This window comes from Pyxicephalus adspersus, chromosome 11, assembly GCF_032062135.1.
Source record: "Pyxicephalus adspersus chromosome 11, UCB_Pads_2.0, whole genome shotgun sequence".
Classification (NCBI taxonomy): domain Eukaryota; kingdom Metazoa; phylum Chordata; class Amphibia; order Anura; family Pyxicephalidae; genus Pyxicephalus; species Pyxicephalus adspersus.
In genome coordinates this window covers 51681155-51707558 of record NC_092868.1, presented here as the reverse complement: position 1 = coordinate 51707558, position 26404 = coordinate 51681155, and the positions used below count along the sequence as shown (strand labels likewise).

Sequence of the window (26404 nt, the reverse complement as noted above, 5' to 3'; positions counted from 1 at the left end):
GGGTAATACATTGGGGCACCCAAAGATCACAACAAATTTCTGACGCTACCTTAAAACTATGATGAATGAACCATAAGCAAGGGGGAAGCAAATGAGGGAACAAATACAACTAACAGCGGGACCGAGCACAAATTCTGCACAGCTCCGAATCATTACCCCACCCATAAAAGATATTATATATTGATATTTGCACAACCCCCCCCCCCACAAAAAGCCAGCCTTCTGCCATGAATCAGGTACTGAGCCAGGAATTTGTGATGTTTTTTGGAACTTATGTACAGCGCCGTGTAGGCCCCACCCACTATCCATGATTCACCTGTATTGCATAGAAAAGCACAGAAACATGATAATGTCAGTGGATCTAAAATAAGGTATTGTATAAAAACGGAGAGGTAGAAGTGGTGGGTGAGGCAAAAAAAGCAAAATATAAGCTGATTAAACTGAAGGTGTAAACCAAAACTAAACCCCACTATACTTACCTGTCCCCGTTCAGACGCAGGGCACTGCCATCTTTTTCCTTCTTCTCTCCCTAGTTGCAATCTTCAAACCTCTTAAATGGCCAGGCTGGGATGATGCAACGTAGGTATCTTACCAAGCACAGCTCAATAATTTTGAATTATTTTCCATGGGGAGGGGGGGGGGGGGTTGCGAGGCAGGTAACAATGCCGGGACTTAAGTCATTTGTTCCTTTTCTGCAATAAAGACCAACCTGATTGCAAATTCTTAAAGTGGAACTAGTTTAGGACTTCAGCTAATATACATAAAGTCAGGCTGCGCTAGGAAAGCGACACAAACTTGTATAATATATGTGTGTGTGTGTGTGTTAAAGTGCATTCGTTGGTCATAGGGGTTCTATGTGAACATTAGCCCAGCCCCACAAACACCAACAACTAGCACAATGTGAACAACATACTGTCTATTTTCAAAAAAATCAAACTGGAGATTCTGGCAGGCAGGTTGCCAGAGAGCTTAATAATGATATATAGCATACTGGTGTTTGAATTAAAAACAAAAAAAAAATAGGAGAGGACACTGTCCAACATTCAGCCAAGCTGCTCTAAATAAGTGTTGTGACAGCTGGGATAAGTGATTTGTTCCTTGTGACCTTAACAGATCCCGAAGCCAATATTGGCTGGCTGGGGTAACAGAGAGCTCATAACAGCACAAGTGCAAATGCAGGCTCATTAACTTGAGACAGAGGACAGCAGTGGGTCCGCTGTGTAGCAGCGTGGATGTAAGACATGGAAATGCTACGCAGTCAGTTTAGACTTTAATGACTTGTCTGATGCCAACGAGCAGAAAAAGTTAAGAGTGCATAGTCCTCCACCACGTACAACACTGTCTATGCAAACAATGGATTTTGGAATTTGAGATCATAGATATCCCACACATTGTATTAGTTGAAGTTGAGCTGAATTTTTCATTTAAAGCAGACCTAAACTACAATTTTTACCTGTTATAAAAAGGTGGACTACCCTTTTAAATAAGGTAAAAATACCTTTTTTTTGGGAAGAGGGAGTTTATTAAAATAAATAAATGGTAAAGCCCTTCCCCTTTTGATCAAGACTGAATGGTAGCACAGAGCCAAGTGGTATGCATATGTCATGGATCCCAGGAGGCTTTTGGCCGCTCATTCTGCGCATGCCTGGTCTCGAGCATGCGAAGGAGCTTTTTCTTCAATGAGCAGAGATCGGGTGAGGTAGGAAGAAAGGCAAAGTAAGTGGCGGTGCCCGGTACGAACGAAGAAAGATATTGGGACGAGCTGGCACCCAATCCAGGAAACCCCTGGCGTGATCAACGGATCTTTCAAGGTAAAGGGGAGTGAGTTTTTTTTTCAACCCATTTACTTCCACTTTAAATATATTCCTGAATAATTATAAATGAAATATGTTCACTTGTAGAAGTAACATCGCTGTCATCATTACAGTGCAGTGCCTGTTAATCAGACCAGAGCTGTAGGAAACAGGGACAGGGTGCACCTACTACAGCAAGGGGTGGATACAAGACCAGTTACCCTGCACAAGAAGAGCAAGCAGCAGTGACAGGTCTTTTTACAGGAAGCTCCTACACAGGGGCAAAGTATTATTTCCACAAAGTTCAGGATGAAATACACAGAAGTGTACACATGCATACGCAAACTCAATGAATACATGTCTCTTGTATTTGAAATTATTTGATTATCCCAGAGATCAGCTTTTACATTAGGGGCTTCTGATAAATTACTGAAGGTTTAACATTGCATTGTGGGATTTGAGATGGATCGCTCCACATTTCAGTTTCAAATGTCAATATTTGCATAGACAATTCTATACCAACACTGACAGCTTTCCGTAACAGTCATAATATAGCTATTAAGGTGAGCAGGCCAGGATAACAAAAAGCTTTGCAGTGACATCTTGAAGTGGAATTTTAGGGCAGAAACAAGAATTTGCAGACAAAATGGCTGTTATTGCAGAATAGATTGCATGTGTGTCTCTTCAACAAAAGTGCATTGCCTGCCTGCTAGAAGATTTCTAAAGAATATAAACAGAGCTGAGCATGCATAGCCCAGTGTACAATGGTATCCCTTGGTGCATGTGTTTAGGAGATACATGATCTCGGGCCAGCCAATCGGGATGAATAAAAACACTGAATCTAGAAGAATACAGAAATAAAAATATTAAAGGCAAAAAAGCTCCTGGACATCACAGAGTTGAAGTGGCGGTAAAGTCGAACTTAAGTTGCACTTTGAACAATTGGTGATCAGGTAGGTGTTTAATACAGAAAGGGGAAGGTGATGACCCTACTGCAAAACCTGTTCTTACTTCCCCAATTGTTGCCAAGAATAACAGGTAATCCCAGCTTTGCTTGCGGGACTAGAATAAATTCATCCCAGCCAGGCCAATCAAAATGGCGAAACATTGTATTCTGGAAGAGAGGACAGAAACGGATGGCAGTGCCCTGCCACAATAGGGGGGACAGGTAAGTATTGTAGGTTTAGTTCTGCTTTGAATTATAGACACAGTAGGAAAAAAACACTTACCTTGAATTCAGATCCCTTGTAGTACTACGTTTTCTTCTAAATGATTACCATTTCTGAACTGGATAATGGCTATCATTTCTCAGCCCACTTCCTCTGAGCCCAAGTTACCTATATACCCCACGGCCAATGTGTGCTTGTACAGTTTACTAATGGAATAATGAATACAGAACAGCAAAAATTTGTGCCCTCCACCTCCACCTACATAAATTACATTACATATATACAAATGAAAAAAAAACAGTGTTCTCCCCAGCACCTTTTAGCTGGGTGCATCACCCAGCACTTTTTAGTAACCACTCAGCTGTTTTTGTATGGTTACGGACAATTGGGTCACAAAACAGGGGCCACCAACCGCCTACAGTTTCTTTTCACCTATCTTAAAAAAATATTCTGGGAAGAATACCAAAATGTCATTGTCTAAATGAAACATTTTTAGACAATGACATATACCAGTTCCTGACAATTTGTCTTTAAAGTAGATTACCAGGCAAACAGCTTTGCACATTGCACGTGTCAATTGTTTTATCTTCCAAAGGTTTGTCATTTTGTCTTATTTTTGTGATATGTTTATGTATATTGAATTGTTGCTGTCATAAGTGGTTTATGGTAGAGGGCTGGCATCAAGATTATGTATTTGGTTGTTTAATTCAGCGGTCACCAAGAAAATTTTGATGGTCCGCGGCTCTGGCTAGTGCACCCCCGAGCGGGGTCCGAAAAAGGACCCTGCTGAGGCGCACCGTCCAGAGCCACATACCACGTCCCCCATGTAGTTCCCAGGCTTGGGGAAGTGGGTGGGCTGTGTCCCTGGACATAATCCGCCCACTCCCCCATCGCAGGCTCAGATCTGCAATAGGAGAGTGGACGGGGTTATAACAAAATGACATCACTCTAGGGGAGGTTTCTCCCCCTCTAAATGACACCTGGCTCCCCACGCATGCGCAGTCGGGAGCCGGTGATTTTAGTGGTCCCCCAGACCGAACAGGTTGGTGACCACTGGTTTTATTGGTTTGTTTATAATATATTTGAAGCTGTTCTCCTATTGAAGAGCTTAACCTGCCTTGATTGATTGCGGTGTTCATTTGTCTCAGAGTTTCCATTCTGTGAAGAAGCTGCCTCGTCCTGTGAGCGCACTGATTCTATATGACCATATATGTAAGTTTTATGATTTTGTAAGTTCATATATGACTTTGTTATTGCAGAATATTTATTATTGAGGATAAAAGTGTATTTTATTCTGTTGAAAAATAAGGTATTAATATTGTAGGTCTCCGTGTATACCACATGTATGAGACATGTATGCGTATGAGACATGTATGCGTATGAGACATGTATGCGTATGAGACATGTATGCGTATGAGACATGTATGCGTATGAGACATGTATGCGTATGAGACCACACATTCAATGGTTATGTAACATGAATTCATAATTGTTTAAAAATAGTTGAAATCAATACAAATAACATATATTGTGTTTTTAATAATGCAAAAGTATGTTATTATTGTCAGTATTAATGCCTAAGGTTTGGTTTCCATTTTGTAGTTCCAATTAAGAGTAATTGGGTAATTTTTTATCAAGATAAGATTTAATTGAGATTTATTTCTGCGTTACACAAAACTTTCCCAGAGGAAAGGTTACCTGCGATCAGCTATTTTCTTATTGGACACAGGTGATTATGTTGAAATTTTGTCCAATGATCAGGTGGACAGGTGACACAGGAAGCCACAAGGCAGATCCAGGAATCTTGGTCGCTGAAGTAGCAAATAAATGTATCACCTGTATGGCTGCAGAGTCAAATGTGCTTAAATCACCAGACTGGCAGGGCAGTAAATAACAAATCAGATGGCAATAAAAAGAGTTACCATTCAGACATTTAAATGCCAGGAGTTTCCTTATAATATCACTTTAGTATATTAACCCAAAATTTAAGAATAGTGACTACCTTTTTATTATTCCTCTAGGTGCACCTTATAACCAGAGGACTGTCACCTCTAAAGTTTAAGCACTTTATATAATGGTCTCATACAATCTGCATCTCAGAAAGCCACGCTGTGACAGCTCTATGTTTAGCCACCTTGTTTACTGCCAAGGAAGAATCCTGGAAAGTCCCCTGAAAGCAGTGTAGTAAATTCTACAAACTAAGTACTAAGATACAGAGATATTAAATGAACAGACAGACAGCACAACATGTGTACAGAGGTATTTCTCACCCTTAGTAGGCGCCAGTCATTGCACACAAATATGCTAATGTAATCTTTGCAGTCCCGTCTTTCTGCTAGAGCCATGTGCCGGCCATCCTTGGTGAAGGCTACGCCTGTGGGTCAAAGGTCAGCAAGGGTCAGACAGAAGCTAGCACTGGTGTGTTAATCGGAGAATAATAAAGATGTAAAATGAAGGAAGAGAAAGGGGGATAAAAGAACGCCTCAATCCAAAAGCTTCCGATTGGGCGTATGTTTTTTTGCAATTTGGTTGCTAGGCCCAATCACAAAGGACAGTTTAAAAATACATAAGAAAAATACACCAATAAGTATCCCACCCTCCACATCTCCATAGCATATAAGGATTGGGTTGTTCTGTAGTCCACCACAAGAGAACAACCTATCCTTTTACAATACGGAGATGAAGGGGGTATCCCGCCCTACACATTTTCATAATGTATATATCTGGTATAATCTAGGAGATAAAGGAGGGCAACTAGAGGAGTGGTCCAAACTTGGGATACAGGACAGCACCTGGAGGGTTGGTCCAATCTTGGGGTAAGGGAGAGAGACTGAGCGCTCTCTCTGTCTTTGACCAGAGATGGGATCTAAAACAGAACTAAAGTTCTACTTTTAGGAATCCATGATCAGGCAGGGCAATGTGCCTTTTGCAATAACATATCTACCTGATCGTTCTGGGTATCTGGCAATAAAAGCAGGCCTAGAGCCAGCTTTGGTTATCATTATACCCAGCAAACTAGGCTTCCCCTGCACGTGCCAGGGATGAATGAACTCCCACACCCCACAGGGGTTAGGTCATCCTACTACAGCTATTCAAGATGGCCCAAGATCCTATACAGGAAGGTAGGAAACAACAAGAAAAGGCACCCAGAAAGACAATGAGTACAGGTGAGTAATGAAGTTTTCGTTATTCTTTAAGCGCTTTTGTAATCCTAAACAACCTTTAGGCTTTTGAATAGCTCCTGCAGAGAATTATTCTATAAAAACTGGTTAACCTACCCCAATGTTCATGCCAATTTACATTCAGTTAGAGAAAGATGAAGAATCGCAGACTTACCCTTCTGACAAGCTTTGGGAAATTTGATGTAGGACACAGATTTTGCACTAAGTGACCACAACGTTATCCGCAGCTGGAAAAGAAAAGACAACTGTTAACACAAAATGTCTTCGCCATGAAATATTTTCCACACTACAAAACCAAAATGTTATTAAATTCCTAACAAGAGATGATCAAATCCTAAACATTTTATTGGGATGATGTAAACAAAACCGAGAGATTTGGGGGTCACCTTGTAACACTTCTGATTTACTGCAGCCAGGGCAACGATAGAGGAACATTTGGTGGTAGATTTGTGCTTCATTCTTAAAGCTAAACTCCAAGCAAACATACCAGACATAATAATGCAGCTCTGTATTTATTAATTTATGAATGCATATTCTTTAAATGTAAGTAATGTAATTTAATATCTGAATTTGACCCTAAATCTGACCTTGCATTGCCTGTAACTGGAAAGGGAGAAGGCAACACTAGGAACCAAAATCAGATATTCGGAAGTATATTAATTCAGATCACCTCAGGTTGTGGATGTGTAATGCACAACTTCTTCATTAGGTCTTATGGAGAAACACATGTGCAGTTCAGGGATGCCCAATACCTCAGGACTGGAACCACCAGAACCAGTATAGGACATAGATGGCGGAGAAGGTCAATGGCTCATTTACTATGTTAAGAATAAGGGGGCATCTATGGAATATGGAGGACAAGGGGGCCATCTGGACATTTATATAAAAATAGATTTCTTAACTATTCAAATATGTTTGTTTTTTCGATTGGCCAGAAAATTCCCCTTTATGCCCTTTGTTCAATGTATCACAATGCACTTTTTTGATATTACTGTAGTACCAATGACAGACCCATTTTCAATAAGTACAAGTCAGTTGGCGTTATTGGCCTATCCTTTCCCAAGGCTTTATGTAGCCTTTACATGGGGAAAGCCCGGGGTCATTGGGGAACTAATGGGAGTATGCAGCCCACACAGTCACCCAATCTCTACGACCTCAACAGCTGCATAGCTTGAATACCACAATTTAAACCAGACATTTCAACCAGTGCTTCCTGGTTTATATTTCATTAACAGGGCCCCAACCCCAGCGACAGAGGACGATGGGAAATACCAAAGGGAATAAAACTTTAGGTTGTTGTGATACATTTGCTGCCCATATCAGTGCATATTAGGAAAGCAAACCAATAGGAACTCAATGGCTTTAAAATATAACATTATCTTCTTGATATGTAGACTTCAATAGCAACCTCCTCTTATTTTGCCCCTGCTTGATCTACATATACTAATGCATGGATTTTGTAATATCTATTCAATAATTGCAAGAGGCGGATTCTGGCAGAAATATAGTTAACGGAAAAGTTGCTGTGATCTGAGCCTGTTTTGCCCAGTTATACTTTTTTCTGTGAACTATAGAACACCTACCCCCATGGTATATTAGAGAGGTCTACATGCTATTATAGCACACTTACTGTCCAAATGTGACAATGCTGCTGCTTCATGGACCCGATAGTGAAAATTGTTTCCCCAGTACAAGTGGCGTGTTACCGTGGGAAAAAATTGCAAGTGAATGGCCACCCCTGTATTGTGACCCAACTCTTCAGTAACCACCAAAAAACATCCAGGTGGCTACTGAAATCGGCTGGAAAAAGAAAAGAACTGGAGAGAACACTGTACTGGCAGGATTACTGGGTTTGATTCAAGTGTTTTTTGTATTCCCATACAGTTCTATAGAATTCTAAATTCGGTCAACTGAAAGTCAAATGCATCTAACAAACCCTAAATGTGCAAAGAAGAGTCTCAGATTGATCCATTCACATCGGCCCGAACACCTCAAAATTCAATAGGTACTTTTACACATAAAAAAGGAAGTAGCAAATCATATGCTACCCCTAAATGTTAAGCCCAGCAAGCATTTGTAAACCATATGATGGCGGATCAGCTAAATCTTTTGGATGTCAGGTGAAACCTGAAAATATGTTTTTTACATAAATCCAATGCAGTTCTTTTCCCATAGTCAATTGTGCATCTAACTCTCAGGTTTGCACATATGAGACTGGACAAGCACAGGCTCAATTGAAGCTGTTATTTTTCCTAAGACACATATGACTATAAAACAAAAAATGTGACTGGTGGTCCAATACAAGATATTTAATAATCCTGTGGATCAAAATCCATCCAGGGTGCCCTTTGCAAATAGATGAACTTTGGCACATAAAGGGTTAACAAGCCTTGCTTAATCCCCAAAAACTGCAGGTATCCTGACAATAAAACAATTGCCCCCCAAGGAGGTTTCCAGCTGTTGCTTTGGACTGGAGGGTAATAAAGGAAGCCAGCGCGTTGCTAAAATAGCCTCACAAAAACAGCTGAGAAATATAAAGTATGGAGACAGTAATGTGATGAACGGCCCTTGCCACTGATACAACCGAGTCTAGCGGCTTGACAGCCCGCGGCAGGTGTGAGCGACTGGCGATTTTCACCGTACAAGAGTCACTTCTACAGAACCTGGCTTCTCAAGTGACTGTCAAATTGTGTCCCAGACTTGACTGGGTCACAGGGCCCCTTTACATAGCTGCGTCTGTCAGCGTGGGATTTTGGAGGATTATTCCCTGTGCATTCCTCAACACAAAGCATCTCGGTCTCGATCCGGGCCCTTCGCAATTACAATGGATTATTCCTGGGGGCGCAGCGAGCAGCAGCTACGGCGAAGGCTTTGCACAGAAGGTTAATTACTGCCTTGCTGGGATGGAAAACATCCAAGTTAATTTCATGCTAAATCGGTGCCTGTCATTAATACATTAACGGTAATCAAGGCTTGCAGTGGGCACCACATTAGAGCAACATCTGCTTCGCACGCTGGGGATATTGTTCAGTTCAGAACACGAAACGTCGTCCTTACAGTTCACTTACTGATACAGAAGCCTGGAAGGTTAGAGGTTAAAGAACCACTCTGGTCCAAACAAAATCATTTCTATAGCTTCTATTGCCCGAGTCCCTTAGATCTCCTAATGAGACTTTTAAATTTTGTCTCCGTTTTTGAAACAGCAAGGGCTGCTTATACGGCAATAAGCCAACCTATCAAATCAAGAAACCAAAATATGTTTGGTTTCTGTGCCCACTATACCTGTGTAGACACCTCCCCCCAATAATCTGAAGTATGTACACCCATCCATATCAGTCCAGTGTTCTCCCCAGCCCCCTTTAGATGGGTGCACCACCCGGCACTTTTCAGTAACCACCCGGTTGTTTTTGGGTGATTACTGAAGAGTTGGGTCACAATACAGGGGCTGCCACTGGCCTATAGCTTCTTCCCGCCCTGCTTAAAATAATTTCTGGAATGAACACAAATAAATTATATAAAAAAAATTTATATATATATATATATATATATATATATATATATATATATATATAAATAAAAGGGGTGCAGCACTTCCCCTTTTAATCTTGTTTGCCACAGTATGGGAGCGCAGAGCCTCCTGGGATACCTACGTCACGCATGCGCAGAAGGGGCATTTTTGCTGATCCCACGCATGTGCAGTGTGTGATTGGGTGACGCACCAAAAAGACCGTAAAAGAAGGAAGATGGCAGCACCCGGCGCAGACTAAGAATTCAAGGACACCGCAAGACCGGACTGAGAGAAGGACCAGCGCCATTGAGGGATCTGCAGGATTAAAGGTAATTGTAAATTTTTTTTGGTTTTCAGTTTAGTTTCGCTTCAAAAAAAATGGGAGAACACTGCAAAGCAACATCATTTCCTGCAGTGGTTCTTTTTTTTGTTAGAATAGTAAAAATTAGGATTTTCCCATCACGTAAACTTTATAAAATACAAAATAAAACTTCTACAGTTGCAGTTCAGTCATTTACAGATGCCGGTGATCAATGTCTCATAAATCAGTGCACAAAGAGCCCCGTGCATGCGGACAATTGGATTTGGGTTATAAATCTGTCAGGTGGGTATAGCAGCCGGGTGAATGGTGGGGGCCGGGAGATGAGTGGCCTGGCGCTCTCAGAGGGTATCTTGGTCCGGCAGACAGGTGCTACTTTATAACCCTGGCAATTAACGAGACATTGTCATCACTGAGCGCTTCTAATCTAAAAATGTTGTCCTGGGTTATCTGAGGTAATAAGAAAATGGCTCTATTACACAACACTGCTAACACCCCGCTAACAGAAGAGAATCAACGTATGGCTCTCCAGGGTGTGAAAACATTGACACAGTAAAAGTTGTTTTAAAATGGGAATCCGTGCTGAGAGAATTACGAATTGCCGACATTTCCTGCAGAAAGTGCTGGTTGTGTGATTGTTTTGCGGATTCAATGGAAGTCATAGCCCCCGGGTTAGAGCTGAAGCTTAAACTGCAATTATTTTACCACCCTGGTTCCTCTGTCCTCACCTCATCAATGGGCTGATTACATTTTGATGTTTTTATTGGATATTTTCATTTAGATTTGTGACATTATCGCCATTTCTCTGTGCTTTTATATAGGATGCAGGCAGATTATGATGGATGGGAGGGTGCTGCACATAGCTTTCCTAAAACATGACAACTCTCAGAAATCTGTAGCACTTATACAAGAAGAGCTGACTATTGGAAGTAGTTGTGCAAATATGAGAAAATCTACATGAGTGGAAATCAGACTTGAGCGTGCATGCCTGTGGGAGGATTGTGCATTTGTGTGCAAACATGCTGAGACTAGAGGAAGGGAAGTCCATCGAATTGAGGAGGAAAGGACTGAATATCGATGGGCGTCCCGCAGCTAGGAAATGAGGTGGGCTCTGTCTGTTTTGCTGCAGCTTCGAATGCATATCTCTAGAAGCTCAGTGTCCAATGTAAAGGAATTACAGTACAGGAGGGGAGCCTGTGCTACCGTGCAAGACTGAAAGCTGGAGGGCAGATTTAGAAACTTGGGACAGGTAGCCAGTCAGTGGGCGCTGAACACCTATTCCTCTTTCACATTTAAACGCTTAATGCAGGCAGGCCACTTTTTGTGTACAAACCTTCAAATTGCTGCAAAGACTGCATCAGGCCATCTTTGTCTGCCATGCAATAGGATCTCAATATGGCCTGCTGCATGCAAAGAAACACAAAGCAGATAAAGGATAACACCCAATAACAAATAACACTAACACCCGCTAAAGAAGTCTCTTCCCACTACATGCATTGCTAGAATGGGGCTCCATTTGTAAAGTAATTCACTGCTAAAATTTGAGACAACAGAGTTCCCAAATCTGCCAATCTAGGGGTCAACCGCAGCCCTCATCGGTTCCTCTTACTGGCCTCAGCATTACTACAAGACCCAAGGGAGATGTCTACGACCGTTTATGGTATGGTTCAAATAAAATTCTATTACTTTGTTGTGCTGCCCTTACAATGACTGCAGTACTTTCCATATCAATATCACAGGACAATTATGTGTTCTGACTTCAGTCTCATTCTCCATGATTGAACCAGGCCAGGGTCTCAAAACAAGGAGGGGGGTTGTTTATGATACATAGCGCTTCAGTTTTAGTGTTATTTCAAAATATGCACCTGCTGTTCTACAGCCAACTCTGTTTAAACTTTAGATATTGTATGGAAAGGGTAAGGGCCTCTGTAGAAGTAAAAAACAAAGATCCATTCCCTAACCAGAGTGGGTGAGTATAAATAAATACACACACACGCGTGTATAGGCTGGAATATACACCACGGTTTTGTTTTGTTTTTGTTTTACATTGACTCGAGTATAAACCTAGAGCACTAAATGTGTCTATTACTGCAAAAGATCAAAAGTGTAATCAATAGAAATGTCAATAAAATGAATGTAAACAATTACATTCATAGTGTGTTACTTTTATTTGAAAGGGGAATAAATTAAAATCCTCGTTAGGGAGTATCACCCTAAATCCTGGCCAGAATTGTTACCACTACTTATAAGGGGGAATCTAAAATTGTCACCACTACAAAAATAGAGGTGCAATCTAATGGTGGAAGTAATGAAGAGCCACTTTGGTCTCTTCCCTTACCAGAGTGAGTGTAAATATATATAAAAAAAAACAAAAAAAAAAACAACATGTACAGACAAATATTTAGCAAGGTTTTTTTACATTTACTCGAGTATAAACCTAGGGCTAAAAAGGTGTCCATCACTGCTAACAATCAAAACTGTGACCTACAGAAATGTTAATAAAAATGATGTGAATTACATTCATGGTGTGTTACTTTTATTTGAAAGGGGAATATATTAAAATACACGTTAGGGAGATTTACCCTCTCAATTAGTCCTGGTGAGCATTGTTATCACTACTGATAGTGGGGGAAATGTAAAATAGTGAAAATAGTGGAAGCTAATGAAGGAAATAAAATCTACCCTTTGAGAAAGATTTTCTAACTTCCTGTTGTGCCTCTGAAACAGGAAGTGAAGAAATAATTTTCCCAACAAGACATGGTTAAATAAACACATTTAGACATTTTGGATTCGGATATCTACAAACTGCACCTAATTGTTCTGCTCCCAGCAGGGCACATTGTTCCCTACAAGGCTGTTAGCACAACCCTTGCTGCTGCCTTCGTGAGACAACCTTCTTAATACGTCTTAAGAGAGCATTAACTCTTGTGAAGGAAGCTGTCGCATTAATGCTCGCCGATGGCTCCCTGCGGACTCCGGATTTACTGTTCTTGAGAGTGAGCGTAGAGTAGACACTGACATGAAGTCAGCAGCTGTCTGAAATGAGTTAATTTTGCAACCTGTTTACAGCTGGAGAGTAAATCTATCCTGACACAGATGCCATGCTGGCAAAACCTTAATGAAATCTTCTGGGGGTCATGCCGAGTTCTGATGGCGGGCCAGAAATACACACCGCCTACACCAGCACGTGCTGCCAGGGATCTGCTGCACACACAGCCCACGGACAGGTAACCGAGCCTGGAGGACTTGTGTCCCAGGCTGGAATGTCACTTCAACAACTGGGAAATTCCTCAGTGGACAAACACTGTCAGGCTGGAGCTCATTTACCCAAATGTCTGGGGATGGGGTATTCTCTCAGACAGTCCAGGCTGCAGCTAATCAGAGTATTCCTATATAACGAGACAATGAAAACTTAAATCTGATTGGCTGCCATGGGAAGAAATTGACTGAACCAATTGCAGGTGCATAACTATGCCGTCCATCATGATAAGGGGTAACCGACTTGCCTTCTGATTCCAAACGTCAGCTAAAACAAAGTTGGCACTATGTTAGGGCATAGCGTCAGCTGATCTTTCTGCCCTCCCTTTGTAAGTTTTAACTGACAGAGTACCAGTGGGTAAAAAACTTAAGGACCACTCTGATTCCTTTTCTAACTAGAGTAAGTGTTTAAATATAAATACACACACACACACTTGTATAAACTCAAATATAAACCAAAGTTTTTTGCAATGACTCGAGTATAGTCCTAGGGCACTAAATGGAGCCATCACTGCTAACACTGAAAACAGTAAATCAACAGAAATGTCAAAACAAATTAATGTGAATAAATTCATAGTGTGTTTTTTAGAAAACATGTTTTTAAAAGGGAAAAAAATTGGGATCAGTCAGTTTATCTCCCACCCCTTTACAGGTTAAGGTTTTTTCATACTTTTGAAATAGTTATGATGGATCACATGCTTTTAAATTATTTTTCTTTTAGAACAATAGATGACGATGTACCCTCATGTGCAGTGTGTAACAAGCTCTAATAAGGTCTCAGATAGCAAGTTTGTTATACTAGATAAGAAATGGCATAGTGCCATCTAGCGGGGCGATCCAAGTATAACTTTTTATTTTTCTAACGGCATTTTCAGGTGAAGTGGTTTATACTTGAGAACGAACTAACGAACGAACACACACAATTTAGGAAAGGGCAAGCAACTTCAAAGTTTGCATTAAACAAAATTTTACTAAACTTTTAAAAGTATTATTAAATACGAACTACTTCACTGTTCCCCTGGAAGAGTGAACTTAAAAAAAAAAATGATGAAGACAGAACGTCTTTGTGCACCAGATTAAATTCTCGCAATTAGCGAGAGACCTCGGAACGAGCCGTGACACGATATGCAACATCTCTCATCACTGTCAGCTATAAAACTCCCAAGATGCCACTAGATAACCATTAAATTATGGGAACTGTCGAAAGGGAAGCACAACTGGCCTGCGCAATCCTAAAGAGCTACTGCACTTCCTCAGTGTTAATAGGACGCATACTTTAAAGTCTGTACATGTCCAAATGAACAACACATGAAAAAGTCATTTACTGCGTGCTTGTCAGTGCCAGACAATCGTCAAATGTTCCGTTCACTTGCCCGGCTACTCCGAGCTGACCTTATCTGACTAGCGCAGCGCATGTCATCGCCCGGGTCCGGTTATGCAGACTCCATACATCCACCGAAATTGATTCAACACATTCATCTTCAGGTTCTCCTTCCCATCACTTAGAACAAGTAGCCGGATCATAAACAAGCCATTCAGAGCAATTAAATTTTATATACTGTATGATGGAATTTGGCGTGGGACTCCAACATACAAAAATCCAACTGATCATAAAAAAAGTGTGACAATTAGTTTAAACCGTATCCACACATCGAACATAAAGTTATTCATAAACAATGAAAATGAGGCCACGGTAAATTTAACCGTATGGCAGACCGTGCAGCAATTATGATATTTTTTAACCAATATGTTGTGAACTAGAACAAGTGTTTAGTTACACTTGGCGCTTGTGGTTTTGTTTTATTTGCGCTGTGGTGGAAATTTATGGGGGGGGGGGGCAGTAATGACAACAGCTACCCTAATATTAATCCTAAACTGCATTATTAAAGCATATTACGCAGCACAGTACATTAAATAGGGGTCACAGTGTTGGCCAGGACACTATCTGCATGGAGTTTGCAGGTTCTCCCCGTGTTTGCAAGAGTTTCCTCCCACGTACTAAAAACATGCAGTTAGGTCAATTGACTTCCTACCCAAAAAAATGACCAAAGACTGCATTAATGACATATGACTATGGTAGGGACATTGTGAGTCCCTCTGAGGGACAGCTAGTGACATGACTATGGACTTTGTAAAGCACTACGTAATATGATGGCGCTATATAAATACTGTGTATGAAAAATAACAATAACAATAATAATAATACAGGAAGAGGAGAGGACCTTGCTCAGAAGAGCTTGCAATCTAAGAGGTGGCTAAAGGTATATGGGCAATTCACAGATTGTCTTCTGGTGTTCCTAACAAAAAGGGAAATGTTATCACTACAGCACCTTTTAGACAATTAAGCATCTCAAACTTTATGTTAAAAGTTTGGGGACGAACCCTCTCTATTCCAGCATGACTCTACCCCTTGGTACAAAAGCAGATCTAAAAGGACAAACTTGTGACCAGTAGGGTGTGGTGCTGTAAAAGTACTTTAAAGTATATCATTTTTATATGACTTATTAGGGAGATTCCCCTTCACTTCTAGTTCTGAGAGGATAGTTTTCTATTGCTAAGAATATTTCCTTAGATAGATGTCATAGAAACAAGTAAACCCATTGGAAGATTTCACACACATTTCTTTTCTTAAGGCAGACCTTCGGTTGACTGCAGCCACAGGCTCAACCACTCTCACAACTGCTCCCATTCAATGGAATGGAAGCAGTTAGGAACCATTTTTGCAAGCGATTGTGGTGCAGTTGCAGAGGTTAAATGTAGCATGTTGCTTCTGGTCACCCTTGAGCCACTGCTGCGTTCGACTGCTTGTCATCGCCCGGGCTGCTTTCCTTTATGCATTAACTTCCCAAAACACTGAATCACATCAACACCTCAACAATACTTGCATGACACAGAAGTTGAGCGCTGCTGAAATCAAACTGCACAACATTGAAGTGAGAGGCCAGGAGTAGCTAATAGTGGTGGTTTTCAATTGCAAGTCTGAAAGAGACCTTACACAGACGCTGACGATCAGGAGGTTTAAATAGGTGGAATCACCTTATTAAGGAGCTTGTAAATTTATGTCTTCTGTGTATTTAGCAGTTTGCCAAGAGTTTGGCTTTAAGTATAAAACAACATCCGCATTATCTGCTAATATAACAGCTGCTCTTTTCTGCCAGCATAAAGCAGCAAGTTATCATGACTGGGGGGGTGGCACATAGGGTGCAGCCAGTATGATGTTCAATGATGCTCAATAGGATATTAATCAGCGTTATTAAAAAAGGAAAACTACAGCCGTGCACTTCCGTCTGGGCAACCCGATACCTCTGAGCCCACTGCAATTTATTTTCAGAAGGGGAGCGAGCAGACATCAACATTTGATACCCAGTGGAGGAGGCATCAGCCCACGCTTACATGAAACTCTGTTGTGTTGAGAATGTGACGGCCATCTGGGCTCCAGCAGGAGGACACGAGCCCTGCCGAGCCTTCATCGATTTTGCAGTGCCAGTCCGGCTGTTCCAGAGACCAGACCTGAGGAGGGAGAGGAGAGATCAATGAGAGTTTGGAATACCGAAAACTGCCAAAGAAACTTTCTGAACACCCGCAACTATGAGAGACTGGCGCTGGATCCCGCTACAGAAGTAAGAGCAAATTATACAGTGTATTTCCTATTAACCTTTTCATATCAATTTTTTTTTATAAAATTGCACCACTTGGGGGGTTGTTTTAACAAATGCAAATTCCTAGAGATATTTTTCAAAAAAGAAAAAAGCAGCTGGCAAAAGAACAGCAATAATACTTACCTGCCTCGCCATCCTTAAAGAGCTACACCCACCACCAGAATCATCAGCATCTGCCATTTTCAGGTGCATCGGATGCCTGCACCACTTGCCACATGCTTCGGTTCCACCCGCTTGCCACGTTAGTGATATAGTAACCAGTGGACAATCCACAGACATTTGTCAGATGCTGAAGATCCTGGCAGGTGTACCCACACAAGACACAGGCAGGCAGACAGGTGAGTACTAATGTTTTTCATGAGTCTCTTTAAGTTACACCTGGCAGCTATTGCTGAATTGTCTTTTCTTGCAAATTCTGAATTCCTGGCTAATTTTATAATCCCCCGAACATTATAATTTTAGACCATTGACCAGGAGTAAATATGCAGTCCTATATTTTTTGAATTTTTCTCAAATGCAAACTTGTTACAGGTCAGCAACTTATGCTAAAGGCCAAAGTGTTAAAAAACAGCCAATTTTATTAGGTCAGCAATGGCATCTCCAGTTTTTTAGGTTCAAAGAAAGTGAGGAAAGTCTACAACAGGGACAAAAAAATAACAAATGCATAGCAAATGGCTGGAACCATCAGTGCCTTTTTGCCGTGTCCTCATCGCAGGTTTTCCCTCACTTCTTGACTGGTGCAAGCATTACCAGGACAGCCATAAAAAGGGTTCTAATGCTTCAGTACTTCATTCAAGTTCAAAAAAAAGTTTTGAACAGACTTGCACTTTTAAAATTAAGATATTGTTTTTCTTAAAAGCATTCACAGATAATCAATGCAAACCGTCTACACAGAAAATAGATTTTTTCCTGTGTATGACCACCATGGGTTATCACCAAAACTTGTAAGGTATTTAATCACTTTATTAAGTTCCTGTTCCCAAGTATCAGAAGTGTGCGACTGTTCTTTTGTGCATGAAATAATAATCTATGACATCTGTTTATTTTTTTGTGAATGATAATTATTGGTCTATTTTATTTCTATATACCAGACTTGGTTTTCTATTCATATCAATAATAACAAAAGGAAGTAAATAATAAGCTTCAGTTGGATGCTGAAAATATTCTTCAGATCACAAACCCAACGGATCATTTTTGCTATAAAAAAAAAGTATTAGATGATCGTTAGTTGATGGGCAAACCCGAGGTGAAATCTCATACACATTTCACAAGAAACAAAGCATGATCTTTATGATTAGGAACTAGAATCCTTACCTTCTGTATACTTGTGGCCAAAAGTTTGCTAACACCTGATTATTACACCTATATATATTTTAATAAACATCACATTCTGAAAATCAAGGGCATTAATATTTAACACCCCACCACTACCTATTCTTTGTAGGTATAGCAGCCTTCACTGTTCTTGAAAGGCTATTCATATATTTTGGAGTGCGCCTGGGGAAAGTTTCGGTATAATTAGCAAAAAACTAATTTGTGAAGTCTGGAATTGATTGTGTATATAATAATGGCTGATTCACACATTCACATCAAAGGTATTCAGTAGGGTTGAGGTCGGGGCTCTGTGCAGGTCACTAAAGTTTCTCCAAACTTTGTGCACAGGGGCCACCATGCTGGAATAGAAAAAGACCTTCTGCAAAATGTTACAAAATGGTTGAAAATTAAATTTATCTATAACTGTGTAGCTCGTATGCCTCATGTATACCTAAGTAAAAACCAAACTCATTATTTGGAAAAGTGTCCACACAATTGTCCATAGTGGGATTAGGTGTTCACAAACATTTGTTCATATATTGAACGTACTATAATATATTATTGAAGTCTGAAGCATCTTTTGGGTCATCTAATACTGACTTGCTGTGTTTTGTTGTGGATAAGTTGGGTCAGAATGCAGTGGAATGGCCAAAGGTGTATGAGCTCACGTAAAATATCTATGGGATGTTTTTTGAAAATAGAGTTAGAATACAAACACTGCAAAAATAATGCAATGGGAAAGATAAAATATATGTGAGTTTTAATGATGTTTGAATGAAAAATAAACTTAATTAAGTTTAAATGAAAAATAAACTTCATGGTTATTCAGTATTTACTTACTCCTTAGGTTTGCCGTCTATTGTGCTATAATAATGTAGTGTATCTCCGGTAAAGGTAGGGATATATTTTACTGATCTACATAGCCTGTCTGGGAAAATTTGCCACAAAACAACTATTTTGTGCCCACAAATGGACAAATCCACCAGCCAGATAGCTCAAAAAAGCAGCCTTCCTAAACCCAGTTCTATGGCTATTAGCAGAAGCACATACGTATGGGATCCTTTAGCATTAGCAGGTCTGCCTAATAAACAAACCTGTCACTTTAGGTAATTACAGGACAGGAAGTTGATAGGTGCGTTGGTAAGCATTGCTCACCAGCTTCCACTATGAATATCCTCCATTCATGCAATTAGGCCACTTGGGTTCCTACAAACATATATTGTTTTTGTATAGGTATCTGTATTTGCTGCCAAGTTTAAAAAATGTTACAAAAAATCTGAATGTATTCAGTGTCTAAATTTCCAATTATGATTGTTTAAAATTGTTGTGTTTATTGTTGAATTATGCTAAGTATTTGTAAAACACAACACAAAAGATCGCATGGACAGTTTGTCAAGCATGTTGTAATAAAACCAAGCGATTCTTGCATCCTGGGGTTTGTGGCCCATTGATAAAATGTGGCCAGGATATGGAGCTTGTGGTTCTTCAAGACATTCCCTCTGCAGATTGTAGATTTCCAAAGCTACATACCTGCTCAAATTTGGTATAAAACATCCATTCATCAACCTGGTGAAAAATCCATTATTTCTTAAGTCTATCATTTACTGTGTGGAATACTTTTTTAGGATAGAACAACAGCTGTGTTTTCACATTGCGGTGCCTGACAGAGTCAAAGTATTGTGATTATGTTATTCTTTTACATAGAGTACAGAGTCAAGCAGAAAAATATCATTGCACAATTCTTCTACAAGTGTATGTAAGGGCTGTTTGTTTATTATACCAATTAAACAATCACTAAATGGACAATTGGCTAGGGCAAGGTCAATTGGGGCCACGTGAATTTCTATTTAACACTTTTAGAGCACCAATGCATTGTAAAAAGAGATCTAAACCTAAAAATAAAAAATACAGTATTTTCCCCAGCTGGGTGGGAAGAAGCTATTGTGATCCAGCTTTTCAGTAACCATGCAAAAACAGCCGGGCGGTCACTGAAAAGTGCTGGGTGGTGCACCCCGTTAAAACGGGCTGGGGAGAGCACTGAAAATTGTATGTAGCACAGATGTAGTGACTGTAGTTGAGGATGAAATAAAAATAATATTATTATTATTATTATTATTATTATTATTAATAATAATAATAGCAATAATAATAAACAGGATTAATATAGTGCCAACATATTACGCAGTGCTCTACATTAAAAAGATGCCTGGGAAATGCCAGGACCACAGCCTAAAATTGGGCAGGAAATGTGTGTTAAAATATCAGACATGCGTTTACATATACCATATGCATTCTGTGTGAGAATGAGCTACTGATAGCGTCAACAATCTCCCAGTCTTTAACAGGACTTATTTGCGTTTAGCCTTATTTCCCTTCAACTCATCATTGCATACTACACAGATGGAGATGTCACCTTGCTTTTTTCTGTACTGGCAACATGGTAAAGCAAGATTTCTTGGTATGCACTGAATGGTGGACATACTGGGTGAGCAGAAGATTAGTAATATAATTAGTCAGGTGGAAAAACAGACAAGTCCATCAAGTGGAACCAGAGAAATAAACTTACAGGTAAACCTGCGTATTCCAGGTAGAATCATATATACACAGATGATTCAAAAGAAGGCAAATAAACCCTAATAAAGCCTGGTGCAATGCTCCAACAGTGGAAAAAAATTTCCTCCCTGATCCTGTGAAGCAATCAGATGTTCCCTAGATCAGTAGTTTCTGGAGTCATTACTTTAAACTTTGATTTCCAGTTATATTCTGTGCTTCTAGAAAAGCATCCAGCTTCTATAGAACTTGCTAAAACTACTTCATGAGGGAGCTGATTCCACAGACCTTGACCTCATTTCATAGACCAGTGAAGAATCCCTTATCCAGAGCTTAAACTTCTTTTCCTCCAGATGCAAAGAGTGCCCTCTTGTCCTGTGCTTAAAGTGAATATTTTGGGAAAATAGTTCTCTATATGGACCATTTATATATTTATACAAGGTGATCATATCCTCCCTTATACATCTCTTCTCAAGGGAGAATAGATTTGGTTCAGCTAATCTCTCCTCATAGCAGAGTTCTTTCATTCCTTTTATTGGTTTAGTTGCCCTTCTCTGCACTCCTTCCAGTTCCACAATGTCCTTTTTGTGAACTGGTGTACACTTGAAGCAATCTTGTAGGTTCCATCAAAAAATTCCAATGGTGACCTGGTTTTACCATAAAGCACACTGGGCAGACTAGGATAGCAGCACTTCTACTGGCACATTTGGTGCAAGGCCTCTCCCCTGCATATTGGCTGCAAAGGTTCACTTTCATACATTGCTACATCAGCACTACACTGCAACTAACCTAACAGCTAATGTAAAGAGATAACGGCTCCCTCCATTACAGAAACTTATCTTATCTTAAACGTGCCTGACTAAAGCTGCGTACACACTGCCAATTTTTGTCGTTGGAAAGGATCTTTCACGATCCTTTCCAACGACAAGGGAGTGCACGATGCATGAACGGTGCTGTACATACAGCACCGTTCATGCTCTATGGAGAGGGGAGGGGGAGAGCGACGGAGCGGCACCCTGCTGCGCGCTCTCCCCTTCACTTTCATTACGATCGGCTGTCGTCCATCGTCCGTGGATCCGGCAGGTCGCTCGTCCGGACGATGGACGACACCGACTGTACACACGGCAGATTTTCGCCCGATAATTGGCCGATGCCGATTATCGGGCAATAAAAATCTGACGTGTGTACGTAGCTTTAGGCTAGGTACACATGTGCAATGGTTCACATCCGATAATCAGCTCAGGGCTTATATCGGAGGAAAATCTTGCGTGTGTACAGTACCCGAACAACCGTCCTGGCAGATTCATGGACGATGAACGATCGTAATAGAAGTGAAGAAGGGGGAGTGTGCAGCGGGGTGCCGCTCCGTTGTTCTCCCCCTCCTCACTATGGAGCAGAATGGTGCTGTATGTACATCGCTTAATAATGCGCGGTGCAGCCTTTTGTTGTTGGTAAGGATCGTGAAAGTGTCCAGCGACAATTATTGCACGTGTGTATATAGCCTTACACACAAGCATAAAGGGCCGAAACGTTTCTTTGCATACAAATTCTTCTCTTTGAATTTGAAATTCCTCAGCACAAACCATGGCACTAATATGGGTCCCATAACAAATAGGGAAATCATCAATAACATACCTGTACAATCCCTCTCTTGTACATAGCACACATGATGAACATAGAGTCTGAGGACCACTCGACATGCTGGATCTGGTCCAGACACGTGTACAACTGTAGAATCTGCAGGGTGCTGACATCACGAATGACAAGTCTGTATTGTACACAGGATGCCTGTGGGAAAAAAAAAGAAATTAATGATTTAAAAGAACTAAAATTGAAGGCAATACATGAATGGGAGGGTCAGAAATATATATAACTGGTATAGTTTGACTTCAATAAGAATATTCAAACTCAATACATATCTCAGGATAAATGCAGCCCCAGCACCTATTTTCCTAACTGCAGTGAAACTTGTGAACTGTGAAAAGATGAATCCACTAGTTGGCTGTCTTTTGGAACTTCTATATATACAGGATATTGAAAATGTTGTTCAGGATTTGATTGGTTGATTGGACTTGGATGGGTAACAGAAAGGATTGTATTGTGAAAAAAAAAAAAAAACAGCGTCCTTGTGAAATCAAGTTGTACAACTCACTGCGTTCCAGCGCAGGGTGCCACCGCCTTCCTGAATCTTCTGCCATCTTAATTAGTTGTGCCCGGGTGACACAATTCATCCCCGGGACACACAGGGAATTGCTGGGTTTCCCTGGCAACTAAAGCTGGGTATACGCATGAGCAACTAAACTTTATTGCAAGAAACCTAGAGTGATCAGACAGTTAGGAAAGATTATTGCAGAAGGGACATCGCCTGGCCCTTTTCGGCAATAATGTCCGGCCTGATCGATTGGAAAACTCAAAAGAACAACCGTCCCAAAGCTATTAGTCATACATGAATCGGGCAACTGGGCCTACAGTATAGCTATGGTCAGATTCGGGTTGAGGAAATGACAGGTCAACTTCTTATGCTTGCAAGCTTCATGAAGATTAAAAAAAAAAATCAGTGTTCTCCCCCGGCCCCTTTTAGCCCGGCGCACCACCCAACACTTCAGTAACTGCTCGCATGTTTTTGGGTGGTACTGAAGTTGAGTCAGGGTTTAGTGGCCACCAATTGAATAATAAATCAATCCTGAATCCTAAACAATTAAATAATTAAAATTGCTCCCCCAGTGGTTGGAGATTTATTGCTGGTCTTTCCAGGGATGATTTATTATAGAATTGGGGGTCTGTGTTAATGGGCTTTAAGGACATGCGGATGACATCAGTTTAAGATCATTCAGAATGCATTGACAGGTCCTCTGATCTGCAGAGTTGCATTCCTATAGACCAATAGGTGACGTCACCACTGTGATCTGGATGCAGGATTCATGGCGACATCGGCCACACCTGCCATGGTTGGGATGAGACATTTTTTAACTTGCACTGGGCTGCGCCGTGGACTATCTATTTCCATTGAAGCCTTTTTATTTCTATGTGCCGTACAGTGATACACTATAGCATCCAGAATGAGTTTGCATTGATGTAAACTGAAGCCATAAGGTCATTTGTAAATGTTGCTGTGTTGACAATGATGCCAGTGTGAATGGGTCCTTCAATAAGTATTACCAATTCATGTATTTCGACCTTTGTAACATGGGGAACCCTTAAAATAACAAGACCTTGTTGAACCCCCTGTATAATTATTATAAACACCAGCGGTCGCCAACCTTTCAGACCTCACGGACCACTAAATTCATCATTTTAAATGCTGTGGACCATTAAGATGAATTTTTTTTTTTTTTAAATAAATACATTTGTATATTAATGATCGTCCTAATGGTGCTGACAAGGACTGTGGCAGCTCTGATTCATTGATCAGCTCATGGTTAGGTGAAGTATTACTATTGTTACTATTATCATTAGTTGCATTATCTTTGGTATTACTAAAGAAATGCAAATTTGTTTGGTTTTTCTCCCTCATTATGGGTTTATTTCATTCTAAGACCAAACAAGAAATGATAGTTATCAAAGTCAAACTATTTGATGCTATTAAATATAGCAGGTAAAGGAAATACACAGATAAGGTCATACTTACCTAAAAGACAATCTGAGAAAAAAACAAGTAAAAAAAAACAATGGGATGAGAATCGGTATTGGTGGAGCGGGGTGACTGTTGTAATAGTGGAAACAATACTGAAGCGTACGGCTCGGCAATGGTTGTCTCATACAACTTAATACTACACTGACGTCACGCTGCGCCTCAATTGTTTTTCCCTCTCTAGTACAGTTCATGAACTTGGTGCAAAATAAAGGTGAGAATTGTCATTCAGAATATTAAGATTTATGAGAATATTATTTTTGTTTACTTAATAAAACATAAAAATTGCAAATATTGTACAATTTTTTTCGCAGACCACTGATCTACACAGCTCAGAGTACATTAGTGTGGTGGTCAGTGGGAAGAATTCCTCTTACATTGCTGGCGATTGGGAAGAATGCCAACAGAGAGCCAATAGGATCATTGGTGTCACTTAAACCAGGGGTGTCAAACTCAAAATTAAAAACTTAGACAAAGTCGCGGGGCAACCTTGAAATTTATTGATAAAATTGAGGAAATTTTTCCTTCTCATTAGATATAAACCCTTTTCATATAGAAAAAAAGAGGTTTTGCTTCACATTTAATCTGGAACAAGCTTATAATAAGGAAAGAGGCAAAAAAAAAAAAAAAAATTTAAGAAAAAATCCTTTGCCTCTTTCTCTATTTGTAGCCTTCAGAGTTATATTTCAATGGTAACATTTTTGCACAGGCTAACAATAATAATAACAATATTCTTCTATGAAAATCCAACCATTCAAGTCCATGCCTTGGAGTAGCAAGGAAAAGTACAGCTGAGGGGGAGTGCTGGAAATGCCAGACGCTGCCAATGCAGAGCTAAATCCTATGAGTGGCCGCCGCTGAAACTCCCTCTTCATTGAAATAGTGCCGCTACTAAAATTCCCGGAATTACTTGCGTCTATAAAACAGTCCAATGCGGGGCCACGCATAGGCAGAGAGTCCGCTGGTCTATAGACGGGAGTGATGCCGGGAATTATAGTAGCAGCGCTATTTCAATGCAGCGTAAGGCCACGTGCAATTTATATTTAGGATTACTTTGGGGCCAAAGAAAAGAAAATTGCGGGCCAGAGTCTGACACCCCTTACTTAAACAGACCAGAGAGTCACAAATTGTTCAAGGAACCCCCAGTAACCCCTGGACGAATCCTGATCTATAGCAATCAGGGGCAATGGGGGCAGAATTTAATGTTGCTCTCACGTTGCAGGGTTTTACTGGATCTCATACCTGGAGGTGATCAGGGTCACTCTGCCCTTGGTGTCGGCTGCATTAGGTCATGTGACAACCTGTAAGTGCTCCTGACAGTCTGGGGGGGCAGGGATCACAAAATCTGACAGTTGCATTCAATCCCTATCAATGCCACCATGGCATCACATGACACTGTAGTGCACCTGCATGCATAGACAAGGCTACAACTACATCAGCAGGTGCTGGGAGACAGCTGCAGCTCAGGGAGGTCAGGTGACCTCTGATACCCCAAGCTGAAGGGTCACGTGCACTATACAGGTATTGTAGGTCACCCCTCCCCAAGCTATGTTCACTCAGCAAAGAATTGCACCTGAACGCTCCCTGAACTCCACAGGCACCACGACACCCAGCCTGCCCTCTGCAGCCCAGTACACTCACCAGATACCTCCCGTTGGGGGAGAACCTGCACAGCTGATTGGACAGCTTGAACACCTCGGAGAAGTTCATGTTGGACTAACAGCAATTCTTGCAGCTGGGTCCATCACTGGGATCAGTGGGCACGTACACGTCAAGCATACGGAATGACGCAGAGACGGGGGCGGGACGTATGGTAATAGACCTAAGCAGAACAACTACGAACTGAGGACTAGTGGGCGTGACGTGGGCGGAGCTTAATATGACAGACGTGTTTAGAACGGCGTCCTCCGCAAAGGGGCGGGGTTATGGCGTGTGGCGAGCAGCTGTGTGGGCGGGGACTAAGTAGAGAAGGCGGCCTGAGGCGGCGGGAGCAGGGAGAGGCGGGAAGGGAGGCGGGAGAC

General features: G+C 40.9%; 1 protein-coding gene across 1 annotated transcript in view; it reads right to left on the bottom strand.

Annotated features, from left to right (window-relative positions):
* Window positions 1-26154, bottom strand: part of WRAP73 (WD repeat containing, antisense to TP73) — a 32229-nt gene extending 6075 nt beyond the window's left edge. Inside the window, exons 1-5 of the mRNA XM_072425923.1 lie at window positions 26025-26154; window positions 22388-22540; window positions 16623-16739; window positions 6299-6371; window positions 5233-5336 (exon numbers count right to left, since the gene is read on the bottom strand). Coding sequence (XP_072282024.1) covers window positions 5233-5336; window positions 6299-6371; window positions 16623-16739; window positions 22388-22540; window positions 26025-26093 — 516 coding nt within the window. The 5' untranslated portion in view covers window positions 26094-26154. The remainder of the gene's footprint in view (window positions 1-5232; window positions 5337-6298; window positions 6372-16622; window positions 16740-22387; window positions 22541-26024) is intronic.
* Window positions 26155-26404: the final 250 nt, after the last annotated feature.